We start from the raw sequence: 22895 nt of genomic DNA on the forward strand, positions 1-22895 counted from the left end.
TCATACGAAGACAGCTCGGTAGACAGTCTCTTTCCAACTAATGTCTTCTTGGCGCTCACTGCCTCCAAGGTTCTTATTGTCCCTCTTCTGCCTCAGGGAGTCTTCTTGGCAGTGATGTGCTAATAATGTTCTTTCTTGGGAACCCCTTGTCTTGGGGAATCCCCTGGCGATCACTTGTGTCTCCGGGACGTCGTCTTGACAGCCACTTGCCAGGTTTTTGGTCACTGGAAAACATGAGTTTCAGGTTTTTTTCATCAATATATGTTCTCATGCCTGCCTAAAATTCACAGTAAGTTTAAAAGGTCCAATTAAAAATGATAAATAGTATTCATATATCCAGATATTATGGACAGGAAAATACCTTGGCCTAAATATCCTTCACTGAAATAGCATTGACTGCTGAAAAAGTCTGCTAAGGTGCTATGGAAAATAACATTTTGCGAACCTGATTTTTAAAGTTTTTAATGTACCATGTTTTTCAACTGCCTATTTTCGAAAGGTATCAATATACTTTTGACTTTTAGTATCCAAGGTGTAAATTGTGAACACTGCATTAATAAACTTTCTTGCAGAGTGCGACTACCTTTGTTGATGGCACTATCCGAGACGTAGAATGCCTGCAAAGCGTCGCTGATATATTACAGGATGAATCAGCAGGTGGTTTCAGATCTGGTAGTTAGACTCTAAATGCTCATAATATTCAACTCATGTTGGTCAAATTATTCAAGAAATCAATATATTGGAATTGTTTCAACTTTGCAAAGACCTTCCATTAAAATGACCCAGTGGTATGTTTAAATATTTATCATTAATAAGTTACAGGTAACCTAGACGCGTGAAGATCCGGGCCAGAACAGGTCCTCCGCAACCCATGCTTGCCGTAAAAGGTGACTATGCCTGTCGTAAAAGGCGACTAACGGGATCGGGTGGTCAGGTGCGCTGACTTGGTTGATGCAGGTCATCGATCCCAATTCCGTGGATCGATGTTCATGATGTAAATCATTGGATTGTCTGGTCGAGACTCGATTATTTACAGACCGCCGTCATATAGCTGGAATATTGCTGAGTGCGGCGTAAAACAACAAACCAAACCAAAAGAGGGTAAAGCCAGACGCTCTAACTCTTGAGTTCATGTCAGTTCACTGTAATTACTATGTGTTTTCAGCACTGTTAATAACAATAATTTACAACAAAAAAAACATATATGGTTTGAGAAAGATTTTTGTCAAATATTGGCACTGTAAATTGGACTATTTCTATTGTAGTTGAGTGAGTATGGTTTTACGCTGCTTTTAGCAATATTCCAGCAATATCACGGCGGAGGACACCAGAAAAGGTCTTCACACATTGTACCCATGTCGGAATCGAACCCGGGTCTTCGGCGTGACGAGCGAATCTATTGTAGGTAAGCATACTACCTTTGCTACTCTGTGGAAAAAAATACAAGTTATCTATTACGACAGAACCAGAAAAAACACCAGAGGCAAGTATTGCCAACATCGTCTCCAGTCCAATCATTGACCAAAATATTGGTCATATCAATTTGATAATTAATTTAATTTCTAATTTTTGCAAATTGTTTTCACTTAAGTTCTCATGGTAGTCTTCTTGTCAAGAAATATTAAACATTTTCGGGATATTTCTCTTGAAATTTAAAAAGAATACATATCATTATTATTATTGCAGTGAACATGGTGGGATAATAATGTATAGATCTCTTGTTTGAAAGTAACATTGAGTTGTTCATTGAATTTTAAAACATGGACATGATAATTTCAATACTGAAAATATGATAGATGTGTTGATTGATTGATGTCAGCAAGGTGTAGCCTGATGATTCCACATGCATAATTAAAACAGCTTTGTGGAGCGCAATATCATAACAGTTTAGCAAGTACAGGCGAGGTGAGATGAAATTGGGTTTTACGACGCGTCCAAGATTATTGCACTTATATAGCGACATGTGTGTGTGTGTGTGTGTGTGTGTGTGTGTGTGTGTGTGTGTGTGTGTGTGTGTGTGTGTTGCTTGTACTAGTCTGGACTGATGCCGATTTATATTGCTAGCTCACTGAGATACCATACGGCAGTTTAACATGAATACCCGACTCAGACACAGCATATTGACTCCGAGCCGACCAGTCCTTGTTTAATCCCCTTAAGGCCGAACTCCTGACTGGAAAACAACATGTACCATCATTTAATGTCTTTTGGTATGACGCGACCGAGGACCGACCTCCGGACCTTCTGCTCTACGGGCGGACGCTATACTACTTGACCACGAAAGCGGTCAGCAAGTACCACAACATGCTTAGAGATATATATTAATGTAATCAATGAAGTCCTTATGGTCAGTCATGCTCATAAACGGCCATTAAATTGAATATATTACAAACTTTAGATAGGGAATATTATTACTGAATCTTGAGAACTGGTCATTAGTCATATATGTGTTTTTTTCAGTTTCACAAATGACCTCAAGGACTGATGCAACTGAAAAGTTCCTTATGTGGCTAGTTCGAAAGGAAGAGAGTTCCCAAAAGTCCCTAAAAATAAATGGACTAAAATTTCTAACGAATTCAAATTATCACTTGCATACAATGTCACAGAAGAGCAATGTCGCTTAAAGGCAATGAAGGACAAATTCTCAAGGAGAAAGAGGAAAAACAACATCTCTGAAGAATCACCAACATCCGAGGATGATACTTATCTGGATACAAAGGAAATATTTGACAGTTTCCCTGACATAAGGCCACAAGCTATAGTGGATTCAGGAATGAATACAACAAAAGAATGCCCCGAAGAAGATGAAGAAGAAAATGTATATATATATATATATATATATATATATATATATATATATATATATATATATATATGTGTGTGTGTGTGTGTGTGTGTGTGTGGTCCTTATAAAGTATCTATATGCATAATTTCACTAATGTATACTTAACTGCAAAAGTAACGTCACCGTGGATAGATATATGAGAAACCTTATTTGTCCAAACACTGGATACATACTTTGAGACATATTAAAAATTTGAAAATTGTCAAAACTGATCATCAAGGTTGAAATTATAGTGTCAAATGTTCTTAAGTGAATCACAACACTAGTCTCTGAGAAAGTGGCATCACAAGTCAGTATCTCCTGTGTCTATCATGTGCATTGAGGACTGCAGTGCAACGTCGATACATAGGCACTTGAGCCCACACTCTGAGGAATGCCTGACGCAGTTCAGCTGCAGTTGTCGGCCTTGGTCGGACGTCATTCAGCCTTCTTTGAATCTCGTCCCACAGGTGCTCAATGGGATTTAAATCGGGACTGAGGGCAGGCCACTGCATGGTTCTGATGCAATTCTGCTGGAGGTCTCTTGTTGCTCTCGCAGTGTAGGCACGGGCGTTATCATACTGAAACTCGTGGTGGTGGCACGTGGTAGCAATTCAATAACGAATCAATGTTATCCGCTCTGAAGTATTTTTATAGGGCAAGAAATGGGGGAACACATGAGCATTTCAATTTGCACGGAACTCAGGTGTATAGGGTTACCATGACCGTTGCCGTGATGCGTTTGGGCGATCGGTTTTATTGTCATCTGCTTTGATTTATTGTCATCAAATTTCATTTTTCAGGACAAGGTAATGTTATATGTTAACTTTGACAAACATTACCCAAATATTTAAATGACAACTGTTCATGCAATGTTACTTGGGGTGACGTTTCTTTTGCAGTTCAGTATATAATGAGTTCATGTATTTTAACCATCAGCTAGGGTCGCGGGGAGTATCATAGCCATTTTGTCTGCATGCTGCCTCCTTTTTTTAGTTAAGGCTTGGATTATCTATATCAAAATCAGTGATGATTTGCAACATGAATACAGTACTATTTTGTTGGTTGGTTGGTTGTTTAACGCCGCACTCGGCAACATTCCAGCTATATGACGGCGGTCTGTAAATAATCGAGTCTGGACAATCCAGTAATTGACACAATGAGCATCGGTCCACGCAATTGGGATACGATGACATGCTTCAACCAAGTCAGCGAGCCTGACCACCCGATCCCGTTAGTCGCCTTTTACGACAGGCATATTCACCTTTTACGGCAAGCATGGGTTGCTCAAGACCTATTCTACCCCGGACCTTGACGGGTTGTTCAATGTGTTCGGATCTGATCTTCAATATGGCCGTTACAGCAGCCATTTAGAAAATCCAATATTGTACCTTTATTCAGTCAATTTTGTAGTTTAGTATATGTATAGCTTGAGATATATACAGATACACAGTTTTTACTGTATTGACCATATTTATTATCTTTGCACTCTGACAGCACTTTAAGTCAATAATATGGAAGTTGTAATATTTTTTTATGAAATTTCTGCAGTGATGAAGCTGAAACTTTGTAGGGATGACAATGACAAGTAATATATCTGTTGAGTGCAGAACATCTGCAAGTACTTGATTTGAGCTGTTCTAAGGTTTCTTGGAACAAATGACCCGTCTATCAAACGTGAAGTATCTTTGGACCAGAACAACAGTTTCTCCTGAAGAAGTCTGTCAGATATGCTGCAGACTAAATCTGATACCTTGCACAGCTTTCGGAATCAGCCTTCTTGCTAGTTTGGTCAAACATCTTTTGGATGAACGACCCAATATGATTGATTTGGGGTTTGCACTAAACTGGCAAGATGCGAGTGATTATGAACACTTGATTTTTGGTTTGGTTTGGTGTTTAAACGCCGCACTCAGCAACTGGAGTGCGGCGTAAAACAACAAACCAACCAACCAAACCAAAAACAAACTTCAAGGTTTCAAATCCACAAATCCATTAAACGGTTGTAAGTGTAAAAAATAGCTATTGCCTTTGAGTATAGAATGTGTGAGCCCATGACAGTAATCCACAAGGGCGTAAGGCTGAATGCATCAATGACGTTCATACTGTATACACTAAATACATTCTATAACAGAGAAGACTCTTAGTTTAATAGGGGGCAGGGTGGCCCAGTCGCCGCGATTCGCTGTGCAGAGTTGCGTCGCTTGAACACGCTAGAAACCTGTGATTGTGGGTTGGAATCCCGGTTCGCCCCTATTATGTTTCTAGGTTTGTCAGCACCATACCCGTGTTCGAGGTAAGCGTCTGAGACCTGCATCACTTCGGGCTTTCCTCCCACATTAAGCTGGCGCGCCGCGATATAACTGGAATACTGTTAAAAGCGGCGTAAAACCCAACTCACTCACTCATTGTTTAATACCACATATTCAATGATTGCATTAAGTTACTTCAAGCAAAAGCGTTAGGACAAAATAAGACCGTACGCTGAATGGTGCAGGATTTCTATAATAGTTGCATAAGATTCATATTTATTTGATCTACAATCGGATTTACAAGGATATGTTTCCCAATAGCAACAGTTCCTCTTAATGAAAGATATTGCAGCCATCATTATCTACAAGAAACATATCACTTCCACGCTCCATATGTAACTCTAATGTGGCTTTATTCCCAAACTTTGTCCTATTTCTAGTTCCTTTTCTCTTGATATCCACCATGTTGTTGTAAAGGAGGTACTTCACTATCTCCACGTTGCCTCTACAGGCCAAATAAAGGAAGGAGTTGCCATTTCCATCTACTAGTGTCAGATCAGCACCCTTCTTCACAAGTGAATCAAACACTTCTTTGTGACCACACTATACTGCCACATTACTGGTGCTCCTTTCCTGGTATGTCCGACGAGAAGGGACGCACAAGTGGTCCCCTTTAGGATGTCTACACCTTTCCTATCTATCCCGATATTTCACGCACGTTATCAATGATCTGATGAAGTCAAGTATTTCACATATTGTTTTCTGAGTGAACTTCAGATGACATTTGCTTTTACTCGTGACAACTTTTCCTGAATGTGTGAACCATTGCAAAGTTTATCACTTTGTGAGTGAGTGAGTTTGATTTTACGCCGCTTTTAACACTAGTCCAGTCATATCACGGCGTGTCAGCTTAATGTGGGAGGAAAGCCAGAAGTGATGCAGGCCTCAGACGTTTACCACTTCGGTGAAACCCACGAGAACGAGTATGGTGCTGACAAACCTAGAAACATAACCCGGGCGAACCGGGATTCGAACCCACAATCATAGGTTTCTGGCGTGTCCAAGGGACGCAACTCTGCACAGCGAATCGCGGCGCCTTAGACGACTGGGCCTAGCGTGCCCCCTATCATTTTGTGATTGTTCTATTATATCCTTTTGAATACTACAAAGTTTAATAAGTCCAACAGTGTCCACTTAGGACAATATTTTACACAGCACATTGCCATATACGTGAACACGATTAGTTTGTCAATTAGATTTAATCACGAACACATCAAAGAAGACCTGTCCATGATCTTCAAGAATCAGTGACATTACACTTACAAGTAATCATGATCCAAATAATCATGATCACCATCTACTAATGGTATATTTAACTGTAAATGCCCATTTATCTTGAATTGTACAGTAATCTCAAGATACTTGTATTCTTATCGTATATACTAATAACAGTTTTATGCTTGAACTTTTAATAATCTTTCCTCAACGGAAAGATTGAAATTGAAATTTTGTTTCAATGGTGTATCTTTCTTATTTTAATGATTTAAGTAATCCTTTGGTTTGTTTTCGAGTCTTTGCGCTGAGGCACTGTAGCTCACCTGGATATGTGGTAAACATCTGTCTAGGTCAACAAAGACATCCAAAAACAGAAACACACGTGTTCAATTTCAAACTAAACGAAGCAAACACCAACTGTCGTTATATTTTGTACAAAATGGCCATGTAATGACAATGACTGGACCCATGAAGATACGGAGTAGAATAGGTCTTCAGCAACCAGGAACCCAAGGTTGCTGTAAAAAGCAACGTTAACTATGCTTGTCGTAAAAGTCGACTAACCGGATCGGGTGGTCAGGCTCCCTGACTTGGATGATGCATGTCATCGATCCCAATTGCGTGGATAGATGTTCATGATGTCAGTCACTGGATTGGCGTCAGACTTGATTATTTACAGACCGCCGTCATTTAGCTGGAATATTGGTGAGTGGGGCCTAAAATAACCAACCAACCAACCAACGACTATGACTATATTTGCCAATATGCCTGCATTGGACACGGAAACAAATTCAGGTGCAACTTCATGTAGGACAAGCATGTCAGGTTTCACCTGCAAGGGTCCATTGAGTTTTGAGGGGAGGAGTTTGCAATGCAAATATACTGAACCGCAAACGAAACGTCAGCCCAAGTAACATTGCATGAAGAGTTGTCATTGAAATATCTGGGTAATGTTTGTTAAAGTTTCCTATATTTAACATTACCTTGTCCGGAAAAATGAAATTTGATGATAAAAATTCAAAGCAGATGACAATAAAACCGATCGCCCAAACGCATCACGGCAATGGCATTGGTAAACCGATGCACGTGAGTTCTGTGCAAATCTCTTGCCCTATAATAATCCATCCAGATCGGTTAACATTGATTCATTATTGAATTGCTACCACATGCCAAGATTTACAAGAAATCAGCGACACCAAAGCCCTTGGACGATTGCAAGCTGGACAAACCGCCCGGGAAGTAGCCAATGCATATTAAGTCCATGAAAGAACCATTTACAGGCCCCAGCAATGGTACCAGACCACCAACACTACAGATGACCAACCACGTAGTGGAAGACCAAGGGTCACCACCCGACGTCAGGATCGTCAGATTGTGTGACAGCATCTTCAAGATCGCTTTGTTACTGCTGCCGAAACTGCTCGAGAGTCTGGAAGTTTCTCATATATCTATCCATGGTGACGTTTCTTTTGAGGTCAGTATATAAGCGACAAAAATCATTTCAATAATCATAAGAAATATCTACTAAAAGCAGAGTGCATTGTGCGATTTTCATCTCAAACTCATGTGTTTATGAATCACTATCAAAAAGTGATGACACCACGTGTCCACGAAAAGGTAAGCCTATCCTGCCCTACCAGTGGCACCCGTCACAAACACATGCAAGTTCAAGTCAACTCTTCACCTGGAACAAATTTGGCAACATTTGGTACACGCCATTACATCGGGCATTATTTTTGTTCCTTGATGCGTCGAATTTAGAAATGTCCGATGTGAAATGTTGTCGTATGACGCTCAGTATGTTGCTCATGCACGATTGAACCTCAAAAGTTGTAAAATATTAACACCAAAGGCTGGTTCTTCTGGTATATTGCTCGGCATGAAATGAAAGCTGAAGCTGAAGTCATTATGCAAAGATCTAATATGAAACAGGTGTTACAACTATATACACAAATAAATATATTCACTAGACACTTTTAATTAACTATCTTATACTACACATTCAATGTATGATTTAATTTACTTCACGCTAAAGCCTTGCGACAAAAGAAAGTTATACAGTGAACGGTGTGCATTTGCTTTTGCAATCATAACTGCATTTGATCCATACTTATTTTTTGCAGTGATATCTACAATCGGATTTGCAAGAAAATGCTTCACAATATCCACATTTCCTCCTCTAACGGCTAAATGAAAGATATTGTTGCCATCATCATCAACAAGTAACATATCAGCCCCTTGTTTCAAAAGTAACTCAAATGTGGCTTTTTTCCCTAAATTTGCTGCCACCATCACAGGTGTCCTATTTAAAGATCCTTTCCTATTGATGTCAACAATGTTGCGGGAAAGGAGGTACTTCACTATCTCCACGTTGCCTCTACAGGCCAAATGAAGGATGGAGTTGCCATCTCCATCTACTTGTGTCAGATCAGCACCCTTCTTCACAAGTAAATCAAACACTTCTTTGTGACCAGAGATAGCTGCAGCCATCACTGGTGTCATGCCACTCAGACCTTTTCTGTTGATGTCCTGTGCAATGTTCTTCTGTGTCAGGGCATGCTTCGCCATATCAACATTTCCAATAACGCTGACCTTGTGGAGAATGTTCTCACCTTCAGCATCCACTATTGACAGATCGGCTCCTTCACCAAACAGCAAGTCAAATATATCTTCATATCCGTAACCTGCTGCCACTAACACTGGTGTCTTTCCCCCCACCTCTCTGGCATTGATGTTCACAGCATTCTGTGTGAGGACATATTTTACGATTTCAGTATTTCCCTCTTCACAAGCCACATGTAAGACGTTTTCCTTATCGTCAGTGATTGATGACAGATCAGCTCCTTTCCTCACAATTAAGTCAAATATTTCTACAAGTCCTTCCGTTGCTGCGAATATGACTGGTGTCCTGTTCTCGTTTCCTCTACTGTTGACGTCTACAAGATCATATGTGAGGACATATTTCACTACCTCCATATGTCTGCCCTCCAAAGCAACATGGAGGATGTTGTTATCCTCATCATTGACAAGGGTCAGATCAGCTCCTTTACTTACAAGTAATTTTAACACTTCAAGATGTCCCTCATATGCTGCTTCCATTGCTGGCGTCCACCCTATATCTGATTGACTGTTGATTTCCACAGTGTTCTGTTCGAAGATATGCTTCACTAACTCCATATTTCCTCCCTCACAGGCCTTGTGAAGGATATTGTTTTTAGTATCATCAACTAGGGACAGATCAGCTCGGTTCTGCAGAAGCAAGTCAAACATATCCTTCCGTCCCTTGGAGGCTGCTATCATTGCTGCTGTAAATCCATCTTCTCCGACGTCATTGACATCTATGCTGCAGTTGGTGAGAATATATTTTATTATCTCCATATTTCCACCAAAACAAGCAAGATGAAGGATGCCGTCATTGCTACTCTCAATGACTAACACATCAGCATTTTTCCTTACAAGCACGTTAAATACTTCTTTATGACCCTTATATGCAGCCTTCAACACTGGTGTTGACATGTCTTGTCCTTTCACGTTAATATCCACAATATTCTGTGTGAGAATATACTTTACTATTTCCACATTTCCTCCCCAACAAGCCGCATGGAGAATACTGTCACCTCTTTCATCTGACAGGGAGAGATCAGTTCCTTTCTTAACAATTAAGTCAAACACATTTTTATGTCCCTTGAGAGCTGCGTCCATTGCTGGGGTGCGGTCGTTGTTTCCAAAGCTGTTGATGTCCACAATGTTTTGAGTAAGGACGTAATTTACGATATCCAAGTTTCCACCCTCACAGGCCGTGTGTAAAATCGTGTTGCTGCTGTCATCCACTAAGGACAGATCAGATCCTTTCATCACAAGGAGGTTGAACACATCCGTATGTCCATTGAGGGCTGCTTTCATTGCCGGTGTACATTCCTGCTCGTCCATGCTGTTGATGTCCACAATGTTATAATTAAGGATAAAATTAACGATATCCAAGTTGCCTCCTTCACATGCAATGTGTAGAATTGTGCTGCCACTATCATCCACTAAGGACAGGTCAGCTCCTCTCCCCACAAGGAAGTCGAACATATCTCTGTGTGCTTTTTCGGCTGCAAACATCACTGGAGTCTTCCTGTGCAGACCTCTAGTGTTGATGTCTGCACGAATGATGTCTGCACGAGCATCAGATAAGAGGTACTTGACTCTTTTCATGTCTCCATCCATAGAGGCACGAACAAGTTTGGTGTTTACACGGATTTGGTATTGCTGCTTAGTTTCCTTTCCTGTAAGAAATAGCAAAAGGAAGTAAAACGTTTTAAGATCGATGACTTGTATCTAGCAAATACCACATGCTAAGCAAACAGTGGCCATGATCTTAATGAACACAGGAACCACACTTTTTGTCATCATCTCCAATATTCAATCTGGAATACACATAGGCCAATGAATTAAGAGAGATTACTAGCTCAGCGGGTCCAAAGGACGCCATACCGCGGCGTCCGGCGTCAGTCCGTCTTCCATACGTCAACAATTTTTCTAACGATTCCTTCTGAACCACTTATTGGAAATTAACGAAATTTACTGGAAGCATCCCTAGGTGGTGGGGATTCTAAATTGTACAAATGGTGGGACTGACCCTCCAAGGGGCCGAGGAGCGGGGCCAAATAGGGGTAGTTACGCTATATTGCTTTAAAGGACTTTGTCTCTGGTACTAAGGGATAGATATCAAACATATTTGGTAGGAAGCATTTTCCGGTCGATGAGGATTCAAAATGGCACAAATGGCGGGGCTGACCCCTCAATAGGGAGTATTTTGGCGTTATTGCTTTAAGCGACTTCTTCTCTGGAACTAGTAGAAGTATATCCACCGTTCCATATTTGGTTGGAAGCATTCTCCGGTGGTGATAATTCAGAATTGTTCAAATGGGGCGGGGCGAAGCAGGGGTAATTTTACTATATTGCTTTAAACGACTTTTTCTCTGGAACCCCCCCTCCCCCCCCCCCCCCCCCCCCCCCCCCACACACACACACACACACACTTCCCCACCGTATAACTATATGTACTATTGCTGAGTGTAATTAGAGGAATGCAAATACGCTACCATGACTGGCCCTTCTGTACATCTGTCCGGCATTCCAAAAGGAATTAGAATCTTGACCATAACATGCAATCGATATTATCCCCACCCTATAATAAACAGGTACATTGTATACATTTGTTTGTTATGAAGGGAATGATACATTTATGCCAATAGGATTCTCCCTGGAGTCCAGCCTTGCCTCTGGAAACTTAGACCCTTGATCACAACATGGAAACGGTTCCGATCTTTATGCTACATTTGTATCTAGAGAAGTACACGTTCATGCTGTCGGATTTGCCATCCACCCCTTTTAAATGCTTACAGAGTCAAAATTACAGTCACGTCTCAGGTAATTACCTCAAGCTGTAAGCCGTTTCACACAGGCTTGGCAATACACGAATAATTTCTCAGTTTGTGATAATGTGTCCTGTACAAGCTGTACCTTTCAAGCTGATCAGAGTGTCAGCTGGTGTAGGCTAGATTAAGTAGATTTACGTTATTTTGACACATGCTATTTCCTTAGCCCAATGAAGACCGCCTCCGTGGTCTTGTGGAAGAGCGTCCGCCCGGGGAGCGGTAGGTCCGTGGTTCGATCCCCGACCGCGTCATACCAAAAGACGTTACAAGATGGTACTTGTTGTTACCCTGTCTGGCGCTCGGCATTAAGGGGCTAAAATAAGGACTGGTCGGCTCGGAGTCAGTACACTGTGCCTGAGTGGGGTATTCATGTTATACATCGGCATGGTATCTCAGTGAGCTAGCGCTATAAATAGTGACTAGTACAAGCAGCCACACACACACACACACACACACACACACACACACACGAATATGCACGTCGCTATATAAGTGCAATAATCTTGGACGCAACGTTAAAACCCATTTCACCTCACCTTAGCCCAATGATTCGTCTTTATTATATGAAGCCAAAAAAATATTTTTTTAACATGTACGACAGTACCCGGGTCTTTCGCGTGACGAGCGAACGCTTAATCGCTAGGCTACCCGACGGCCAACATATACTAGACCCAAGAGAAGTATAGCATTGAATACTAATTTGGAAGACGACAATTCCGTAAATACCTTCGCCGCACACATCCCGTCCAGAACGAGTCTTCATGCATCTGCTACCTCGGCAAGTCTTTGATGAACAGGGGCCAGCTTGAATCTGAAGGGGAGGGCATATGAACAGCAGAAGGTATAGGAGACTACTGGTGTGAAATTGCTATTATTTTGTTTTAAAGGTCATTTACATCAAAACTACTTACACTTGTATTTCGTTTTGGAATGAAAGTAAATCCTGCACAGTCTTCTCTACTTTCCAGTCTTAGCTTCAGCACATGACACATCAGGGTGACAACACTGTAGCCAATGCTCCAACAATAGTCCCTTGTCGTACATTTGGTACTGCACATTTTGACACCAACCATTGCAAAGTTTTCCACTTCGTGATTGTCAATAAGGACCTTTTCTTGTTTACAATGTTTCACAAGTCCAACGGTGTCCATTGAGGACAAAAGCATGCACAGTCGTATCAGGTACATGGTCCCTATCGTTTAAGGCACAATAATAAGTTTATCAATTACACTTGATCAGGAAGACTTTAATGCAGACGTGGACAGGTTCTTCAGCCTCGAGTCGTTTGACGTTTTACTCAGACATAACCTCAGAATAATCATGTCCACCGCAGAGTTTATCTCAAATGATTTTAAACATTGAAATGGTTTCTATAAATATACGTTTATCTTGAAACTTTAGAACGATCATCTCAACATATCTTTTATGCTTATCGGTTAATACTAATGATATATTAATGTGTGAACATTCCTCATCGAAGTCTTTAGAAGGCTTGCTGTGCCCATATAACTGCGAGACAAGGACGATGTGTAGCCTTTATAAAGCGACCTGACAACTTGTGAAGGAGTAACTGTAGGGAAACACCGAATTTTCTGCCTGCTTCCAACTCAGTTTCATGAATGTAAGAACGAAGCGCGTGCCTCATTCAATACAGTGATATAATAATAGGTTCTGCATGTATATGTCACTCTAATTATTTGAAGAAAATATGGGGGCAGGGGCGGGCGAGTGGTCTAAGGCGCCGTGATTCGCTGTGCAGAGTTGCGTCCCTTGGGCACGCCAGAAACCTATGATTTTGGGTTCGAATCCCAGTTCGCACCGATTATGTTTCTAGGTTTGTCAGCACCATACCCGTTCTCGTGGGTTTCACCGAAGTGGTAAACGTCTGAGACCTGCATCACTTCGGGCTTTCCTATCACAATAAGCTGACACATGATGGTTATGCAAACTAGAGAAGACACAAGAACATGTGTTAAACACTCATACGTTTGATATCAGTTATCAAAGATGGGTTTCTGACCCATGGGTGTGTAATTAAGAATATACTAGGAGAGATTTTTAGAGCATGGTCCAAAGTAGAAAGGTCAATTAAAAGTCAGAATATAAAATAAGAGGAGGCTATATTAAAATAAGATTCGAACGAATTTTGGTGTTAGCATGGACAATGGCATGGGCCTTTTCATTTGCCCGCCTGACCGATCCCATCCCACTCAATTTCCTGTCCTTTTTTTACAATGCATGCAACGGGGCAACGCGAAAAGGGAGTACATTCTCGCGTTTTCATGTTTTGGGCGCGATATTGCGAGATTTGCATCTTATACACATTTTCCATCGTTTATCTAGCCCCTTTGACTTAGGACCCTCTTTCTTTTCTTGATTATTTCTATAGTTTGAAATCTTGGTTATAAACTTTCGGAAAGGATCCGGACGTTCGCGTGTTTGTAGTTATTGCATGCGACTGGCAGCAATATTCCAGAAGTATCACGGCGGCCTGAAATGTACCTGCATGACCAGACAAACCAATGATTGATATTATACGCAACGTCCCAGAACGTTGAGTCACACTGACACAGAATCAAACCAGTGGTTGATATTATACACAACGTCCCAGAACGTTGGGTCACAGTGGCACAGAATCAAACCAGTGGTTGATATTATACACAACGTCCCAGAACGTTGGGTCACAGTGGCACAGAATCAAACAAGTGGTTGATATTATACACAACGTCCCAAAACGTTGGGTCACAGTGGCACAGAATCAAACAAGTGGTTGATATTATACACAACGTCCCAAAACGTTGGGTCACAGTGGCACAGAATCAAACCAGTGGTTGATATTATACACAACGTCCCAGAACGTTGGGTCACAGTGGCACAGAATCAAACAAGTGGTTGATATTATACACAACGTCCCAAAACGTTGGGTCACAGTGGCACAGAATCAAACCAGTTGTTGATATTATACACAACGTCCCAGAACGTTGGGTCACAGTGGCACAGAATCAAACAAGTGGTTGATATTATACACAACGTCCCAAAACGTTGGGTCACAGTGGCACAGAATCAAACCAGTGGTTGATATTATACACAACGTCCCAAAACGCTGGGTCACAACAGTGGTTGATATTATACACAACGCCCCAGAACGTTTGGTTACAACAGTGGTTAATATTATACACAACGTCCCAGAACGTTGGGTCACAACAGTGGTTGATATTATACACAACGTCCCAGAACGTTGGGTCACAACAGTGAGACAGAATCAAACAAGTAGTTAATATTATACGCAACGTCAAAAAACGTTGGGTCACAGTGACACAGAATCAAACCAGTGGTTGATATTATACACAACGTCCGAGAACGTTGGGTCACAACAGTGGTTAATATTATATGCAACGTCCAAAAACGTTGGGTCACAACAGTGACACAAAATCAAACCAGTGGTTGATATTATACACAACGTCCGAGAACGTTGGGTCACAACAGTGGTTAATATTATACGCAACGTCCCAAAACGTTAGGTCACAGTGACACAGAATCAAACCAGTAGTTAATATTAAACGCAACGTCCAAAACGTTGGGCCACAATGACACAGAATCAAACCATGCCGAGTGTCAGGTAGGGTAAGAACAAGTAACATTTTTTAACGTATTTTGGTATGACGCGGCCGGGGATCGGGATTAAATAAAAACAAGTGTAGCTGTAAGCTTTCACATAAAAAGTATAAAACTAATTTTCCTCGCCCCTCGTGTGTTCCGAATGCATGCAGATCTTTGAAATCAGAGACAGGGCTCAAACAGGAAAAACCTAGAAACCACAGCCAATATATTAGCTATTGTATCATGATCAGCAAACATAAATTAGACCTTTGATCTATGACCCCGATTTGTCAACGTGGCTGACCTGGTTAGTGACTAACGCTGGTCAGATATATTGAGGATTAACAACTGTGTTCGGTGGTTACCCAAAAATCTACACACTCGTGATTAATGTGCCACAATTAGAACTCGGCAAATTTTTCGGTAGATTTTTCGGTAACAACCGAACACAGTGGTTAATCCTTTTTCTCCCATAACAATACGCCATAAAAGTCGAGCTCGTAATTGAAGATTTCTCGTGTTTAGTAACCACTCGGGATTCCCCCAAGCCTAGTTTTCGAATATGCTCAGTAAGACTGCACCATAAACGGGTAAAAAGGATCTAGCGAAGAAAACTCACACGAGTTTTCCGTGACAGGCAAGCCACTTGTTAGCATTCATGTTATGTTTTTTGTTAACTATTAAAAGCTGATTGGAGTAACGTTTTGAGAATTAGTAATGTGATTTGATTTTTTGTTAATGGTTTTGGATTACTTGGCCCATAACTTTATTTGCATTAGTCTCGCCGTGACTATCATTCTCAATGCGCAACACTAAATAGGCCCACCTGTTTAGTGTATGTAAATACGTTATTGTTTTATTGGTTCGCTAGAAACAAATGTTATCAACCCAATTAAGAGAAAATTAAATATTGTTTTAAATATTGTGAAATATTGTTAACGAAAAACAAGGGCCTACGGAACTGTCAGCAGGAATGATCAGGAAAGATTCTGTGAATACCAACTCAGACAACTGATAAGCTGATTAAATCTTCTCAAATCAATGGATTGTAATATTTTTAGAAGAATTTTCCACTTTAAAACTAATTTTACAGTGAATAATTTAATTTGTAAAATGATGATTATTTCATGTCATCTTTTTTTTCTTTCTTTTTTTTTGTTCCAGAACCTGGTGAGCACATGTGTTTTTATTATATATAAAAAAAACTTATTCAGTGGACAATTTTTTCTTTTGAACGTAATATTTAACATCAAGACACCAAAAATGTTACTGAATGAGTCATCTGATTTCCCCATATTTGCGAATGTCAAGACACAATGTGAATTTGACAAGCACAATAATTTATTGTGTGTGAAACATAAATACATAGGATATATGTAAACAATAAATTATCATTTCAGTAGTTCTACAAATATTTGCAATACAATACAATAATTTTACATTGTTATTTTACTGCAACATTTACCTCCAAGCTTTATTCTTTTGTTATTTTATCAGATAAGAAGTTAAGACTTACTGATAATAGTTAAGTTAAAATTAACATTTTCTTCTTTTTATCTTCATGAAAACAAGACATAATAATAAATATGTATTTTAGTGACCTGTTCATATGTGATTTTTGGTGTGTAAAAAGTATTAAAATTAAAATTAGTAATTGCGAATGTAAAGAAATGAGGTTTATGGTAAAATGTTATAAGAGGACCTCTTGTTGGTCATTTCTTCATGCCCATACCATGTTCTAAACATTTACAGATTAGAATAATTTAAGGTCTGATTAAAATAGCGACACAGCTTTCCACTCCCAGGCAGCCAATTCGATTATGTGAAAAAAATAAACCACTGAATACCTTGTAATGGGAGAATAATAAATAAAAATAAATTTCTTATTTTGTCATATGTCCAGTTTATCATCCCAAGTAATGCTAAATGATTATCATTAAAATTAAGCTAGCTATGCACATTGCGGCTCTTTATCTGCTATGATAATATAAAAATTGCATTATTAAAGAAGTGGTTTTTTTTCAGTAAACATGGTAAATAATAAATCTTTGGTTTAAAGAATATACTTGAGACAAACCTTATTCTACATGTCTTAATACTCTGTATTGTCAGTTAATTCTGAAAATAATTAACTGTGATATTAAGTTTCTCCCTAAAACTAATAATATGAAATTAATTTTGAGATGATTTCATCCTATCTAAAATACAAAATATATTTTAAGATGAATAAATATACATCACTGTTGATTTTTTGTATATTGTTTTTGAAAAAAACAACCTTATAAGGTTGATTGGTACCCACCATCTTTATCGTCATCATTTTGTCTGCTTCCTATAAGAAATCAAAATAGTTAAGAAAAAATATAAATACATATATTACTTTCTTGAGTTTATATAGATTTAGGTATGACTTAATGCATTCAAGTTTAAACGGGGTAAAGTTGTTTTTTCATAATGAGTTACTTAATAGTCCTGAGATAGTATGTTTAAATAATTGAAGTCTTCATGTTTAAAAAAACACCAAATAATTATAGGCCAAAATACATTAGTTATATTGATCTGGATAAACTCCACCTGTTGAAAGGGGAAACAACTGCTGTGGTTACAAAACATCTTGGTCGTGAGATGTACGGTCCGTCCGGCAAAGATTGAGCGTTTCCTGCATTAAAATTGAGTATTGCTTTAGATCCAAATTATCTGAGTGTTTATTTTCTCAAAATATGATATTTAAGTCTCGCATATTTTAATATAACTTTGAAATATTTTTTTAACACTTCGTTATAACGTGACATTTCTTATGTGGTTGATAGTTATTTTATTTTTTTGAATACCAAACAATATGGTTTGTTTAACTTTTTCATCAGTATTTTACAGGAATTAATTAACTGTTTCATTAGTTTTGTTATTAGCCTTGAAAACGCCCAGTGAAGAATGTACCGCAGTTGCTCACCTGGTCCCGTAATATCGATGCGGTATCTCGGTTACCGTCTTCTCATTCTGCAACTGAATCTGGTACGTTGGGAAGCCGAAATTCTCTGATATATCTCCACATATCACACCCCTTCTTCCCCTACAAATTTTCTCTCGGTCACCAACTTTCGACAATGGAAACATCGTCACTACGGTAATGCTTTGCCAGCTGGGGATTTCCTGTACCAGACGACCTCGGGTATCCCGAATCCGAAAATAGTGCCGTCAATTATTTTTAGCAAGCCAATCAAAATGCGATGACATAACTCTCCACCCTCAGCCAGCCAATCAGATTGGGTGAAAAAAAATAAACCACTGCGAATAAACCACTGTTGGCGATTGAAGATCAAGCCCTGTTATTGGAAAAATGAAGTTCAAGGATAAAGATATTTTAAAACCGAGGTCATTAAAAAGCTTATCTACCTGATGTTTAATGCATTGGTCAGGGTGATAAAACATGGAAGATAACAGCCGGTGGGATGACCCTGAATTTTTTAACATATACAGCAGTAGGTTTGTCCTTTGTTACTGTCGGGTAGCCTAGTGGTTAAAGCGTTCGATCGTCACGCCGGACACCCGGGCTCGATTCCCGACATGGGTACAATGTGTGAAGCCCATTTCTGGTGACCCCCGTCGTGATATTGCTGGAATATTGCTAAAAGCGGTGTTAAACCATACTCACTCACTGTGTTACTGTTACTGTCACTTCGCTGCCTATTTAGTTGAGATCGCATTGTTAGACAACCGCGAAGAAGGCTGTTTACGCTAAGTGATAGATTGACACATCTGTTATACGGACAAGTTTTACTGTTGTATTTAAGGGCGGTCGGGTAGCCTAGTGGTTAAAGCGTTCGCTCGTCACGCCGAACACCCGGGTTCGATTCCTGACATGGGTACAATGTGTGAAGCCCATTTCTGGTGACCCCCGTCGTGATATTGTTTGAATATTGCTAAAAGCGGCGTAAAACCAAACTCACTCACTCACACTACTGTTGCTCTTAGGAGTTGGCGAAATGTGATCATTGGCGAAGCAAACTGAAAATTAGATTTCTCAACTCATTTACTGCCTGGAATATTACGATGGGGGATGGGTAGGGAAGGTGTCCGTGTTGACGGGACCATATCCCAATCACGACGTCAACAGGACATTGAAGTGATAGTTCAAGGTGATTTATATTCCTGTAGCTTCACATGTCCGACCGTTGCTTGCGTCCCTTGGGCACGCCAGAAACATATAATTGTGGGTTCGAATCCCGGTTCGCCCCAATTATGTTTTTAGGTTTGTCAGCACCATACCCGTGCTCGTGGGTTTCACCGAAGTGGTAAACGTCTGAGACCTGCATCACTTCGGGCTTTCCTCCCACATTAAGCTGACACGCCGCGATATATCTGGAATATTGTTAAAAGCGACGTTAAACCCAACTCACCCACTCCGACCGTTGCCATGTTCCCTTCCCATCATTTCTGGATCATCTGATTGCGACAAACAGTATCGAGGAGCCAGCTTCGCATACTTTATGTCTAAAAATTGACAGGTTCTCACGGAGGTCGGCTATTTTTTGCGCACAAACAAACTTTTTCTCGAATATTTAGCGATAAGTGTTCACCTAATTATTTCTTTTTAATTTTCAAACAGTACCAGGGAAAAAAACTTTTTTTCATTTAGAAATACCAATATGACTATAAGGTTGAAAAGGTCAACTTCGATTTTGCCAGTGACAACTGTCAAAAATAAATTAAGTTTTAATCAAACTGAACAATTCATGATCAGAACGAGGCCCTAAGCATTCCGTGCACATAATATATTGAACTAAAAAAGAAACGTCCGATTTTTAAAAGAACTTAACTGAACTATATTTCTATATTTTTGTCTGCAATAACTAAGTTAATAGATACGTCAAGCGTGATCGTGTATCAAACCCGAACATTTATTTGGGCATCCTGTGTGATGTGTCCAGTGTGACTTGTGGCGTTGTCATGCTGAAACGTCGTGTTGCCGTTGGCGTTAAGGTAAGGGACAAAGTGGTGAATAAAAATTTAATATTGCCATAAAATAAACAGGGTTCGGTGAAACTATTCCCATTTTTAAAGCATAAATGTTGAATATGAATTATGAATTAGCGTACCAGTAAGTGATACAAGCATTAAATCTTTGGGCGATCTGATGAGATTCTTTCATTCTTTAATATTTTAATATAAAAAATATTCAGATATCGCTATTCATATGCCAGGATATATTTATTTTTTTCCAACATTTACAATGATATTAATGTTGGGAAAATTAACACAATCTCAAATGATATCTGACGAAGGCGAAACAGCTCTGTTTATATTTAGTCACAGCCAGATATGATTTTATGACCATTTCGCATCCAATTTAATTCATCCAATATTGTCTCCGACCCCTGAAGATTCCGGGGTAGAATAGGTCTTCAGCAACCCATGCTTGCCGTAAAAGGCGACTATGCTTGTCGTAAAAGGCGACTAACGGGATCGGGTGGTCAGGCTCGCTGACGTGGTTGATGCAATCCCAATTGCATGAATTGATGCTCATGATATCAATCACTGGATTGTCTTGTCCAGACTCGATTATTTATAGACCGCTGTCATATAGCTTAAATATTGCTAAGCGGCGTTAAACAACAAACCAACCAACCAATTGTCAGTAAGTCGGCTGTATCTATGTTTTGTTTTTCCCATAAAGGATATGCAATGTTCTGCAATGCCATTGTAATTACAGTTTTTCTTGTGTATTACTTTTCTTTCGATCTTTCTTTCACTCTATAATCAACGTGCTGATATGAAATGAGAAAATCAATAATTCTGGATCCTGAAAAAATAACTGCAACTTGATAAATATTCCATATCCAACCAACCATCCACCCACTCACTCACCCACCCACCCATCCATCCATCATGTCTGGCAGCAACATGTTCATGTTCGAAAACTTAAAATGGCTAACTGAGGCTCTTTAAGGTCTCGTCAACACGTGTGACCCATTTCAACAGACATTCTCGCACTTGACTTAAAACTTATACATATGACAGAAGATAGATACCCGCGAATATGTTATAGTATGCTCATCGAAGTTGAAAATGTTGAAAGAGGACATGGGTGGGCAATACAAGGCAGTTGTTATTCTTATAGGATTTGGATATGCATGGATTACTCAATCTGTAGGATGTGGATATATATTTCTACAAAACCTCACTCTAAGTCTTGAAGAAGTTCATCTTCAGAAGTGGAACTCAGATTTACAATGAAACATTAAACTAGAAATATACCAAAAACTTAAATCCATGTAAGAACCGGAAAAGTATCTGGTTTACAGAAAAAGTATTTATCTGAAATGAGCTCTTACAAGGTTTAGATGCGGAAACCGTTATTCAAATATCGGTGAGGTCAGGTGAGGTCAGGTGAAAAGGGGTTTAACGTCGCATCCAAGATTATTGCACTTATATAGCGACGTGCATGTACGTGTGTGTGTGTTTGTGTGGCTGCTTGTACTAGTCCGGACTGATGTCGATTTATAGTGCTAGCTCACTGAGATACGAGGGCTGGCTGAAAAGTTCAAAGCCTAAGCGGGATATCTCAATCGGATTGAAACAAACTTTTGCCACAAACAAGTACAATTATTTAATGAATCATAGACATAAGAACTGCAACTCCAACACAGATACATGCTGACATGGTCTCCTCTTTGGGTGATGATGCCCCTTCCTTTTCCACTGTAAAGAAGTGGGCTGCAGAATTGAAGCGTGGCAGAGAGAGCCTTGACGATGACCCGCGTCCAGGAAGTCCTTCAGCAGCAACCATTCCGGAAAACATTACCCGGGTGCATGACATGGTGATGGCTGATCGACGATTGACCACTCGACATATTACCAGTGCTGTGGGCATCTCTCATGAGAGGGTTGAGCACATTATCACCAACGAGTTGGGAATGACAAAAGTTTCTGCAAGACGGGTGCCAAAGCTCTTGACACCTGATCAGAAACGTGTCAGATTCCTGACGTCCCGTGACAATTTATGCCGTTTTGAAGCAGATCCCGATGATTTTTTGGCCCGATGTGTAACCACGGATGAGACCTGGATTCATCACTTTCAACGAGAAACCAAAATTCAGTCAAAACAATGAAGGCAACCGGAATCACCAGCCCCATAAAAAGCAAAGTCGGTTCCTTCTGCTGGAAAGGTGGTGACTTCGGTCTTTTTGGATTCCAAGGGTATTTTGCTGATTGACTATCTTGAAAAAGGCCAGACTATCAATGGAAGATATTACGCTGACCTACTGAGACAGTTGCGTGAAGCTATCAAAGCTAAGCGACGGGGAATGCTCACTGAAGGAGTCATATTCCACCAAGACAATGCTCCTGTTCACAAATCGGTGGTTGCCAAGTCAGCGTTCCTTGATTGTGGTTTCGAACTCATTGACATTCCCCCTTATTCACCTGATTTGGCCCCGTCAGACTTCCACCTGTTTCCCGGTCGCTATTTTCCTAGTAATGATGACGTCATTTCCGCTGTGAATGACTTTTTTAGGGTGGCTG

At 40.0% G+C, this 22895-nt stretch overlaps 1 protein-coding gene across 1 annotated transcript; it reads right to left on the bottom strand.

Annotated features, from left to right (window-relative positions):
• LOC139457215 (putative ankyrin repeat protein RF_0381) lies at positions 1 to 10560 on the bottom strand. Its single transcript, XM_071238631.1, has 2 exons — positions 8559 to 10560; positions 1 to 224 (listed from the first exon to the last, which is right to left on the bottom strand). Exons 1-2 carry the CDS (start codon positions 10558 to 10560, stop codon positions 1 to 3), a joined length of 2226 nt encoding a protein of 741 aa, XP_071094732.1.
• Between the last annotated feature and the right edge of the window lie 12335 nt (positions 10561 to 22895).

Source organism: Haliotis cracherodii, unplaced genomic scaffold, assembly GCF_022045235.1.
Source record: "Haliotis cracherodii isolate W230 unplaced genomic scaffold, xgHalCrac1.p SCAF_12, whole genome shotgun sequence".
Classification (NCBI taxonomy): domain Eukaryota; kingdom Metazoa; phylum Mollusca; class Gastropoda; order Lepetellida; family Haliotidae; genus Haliotis; species Haliotis cracherodii.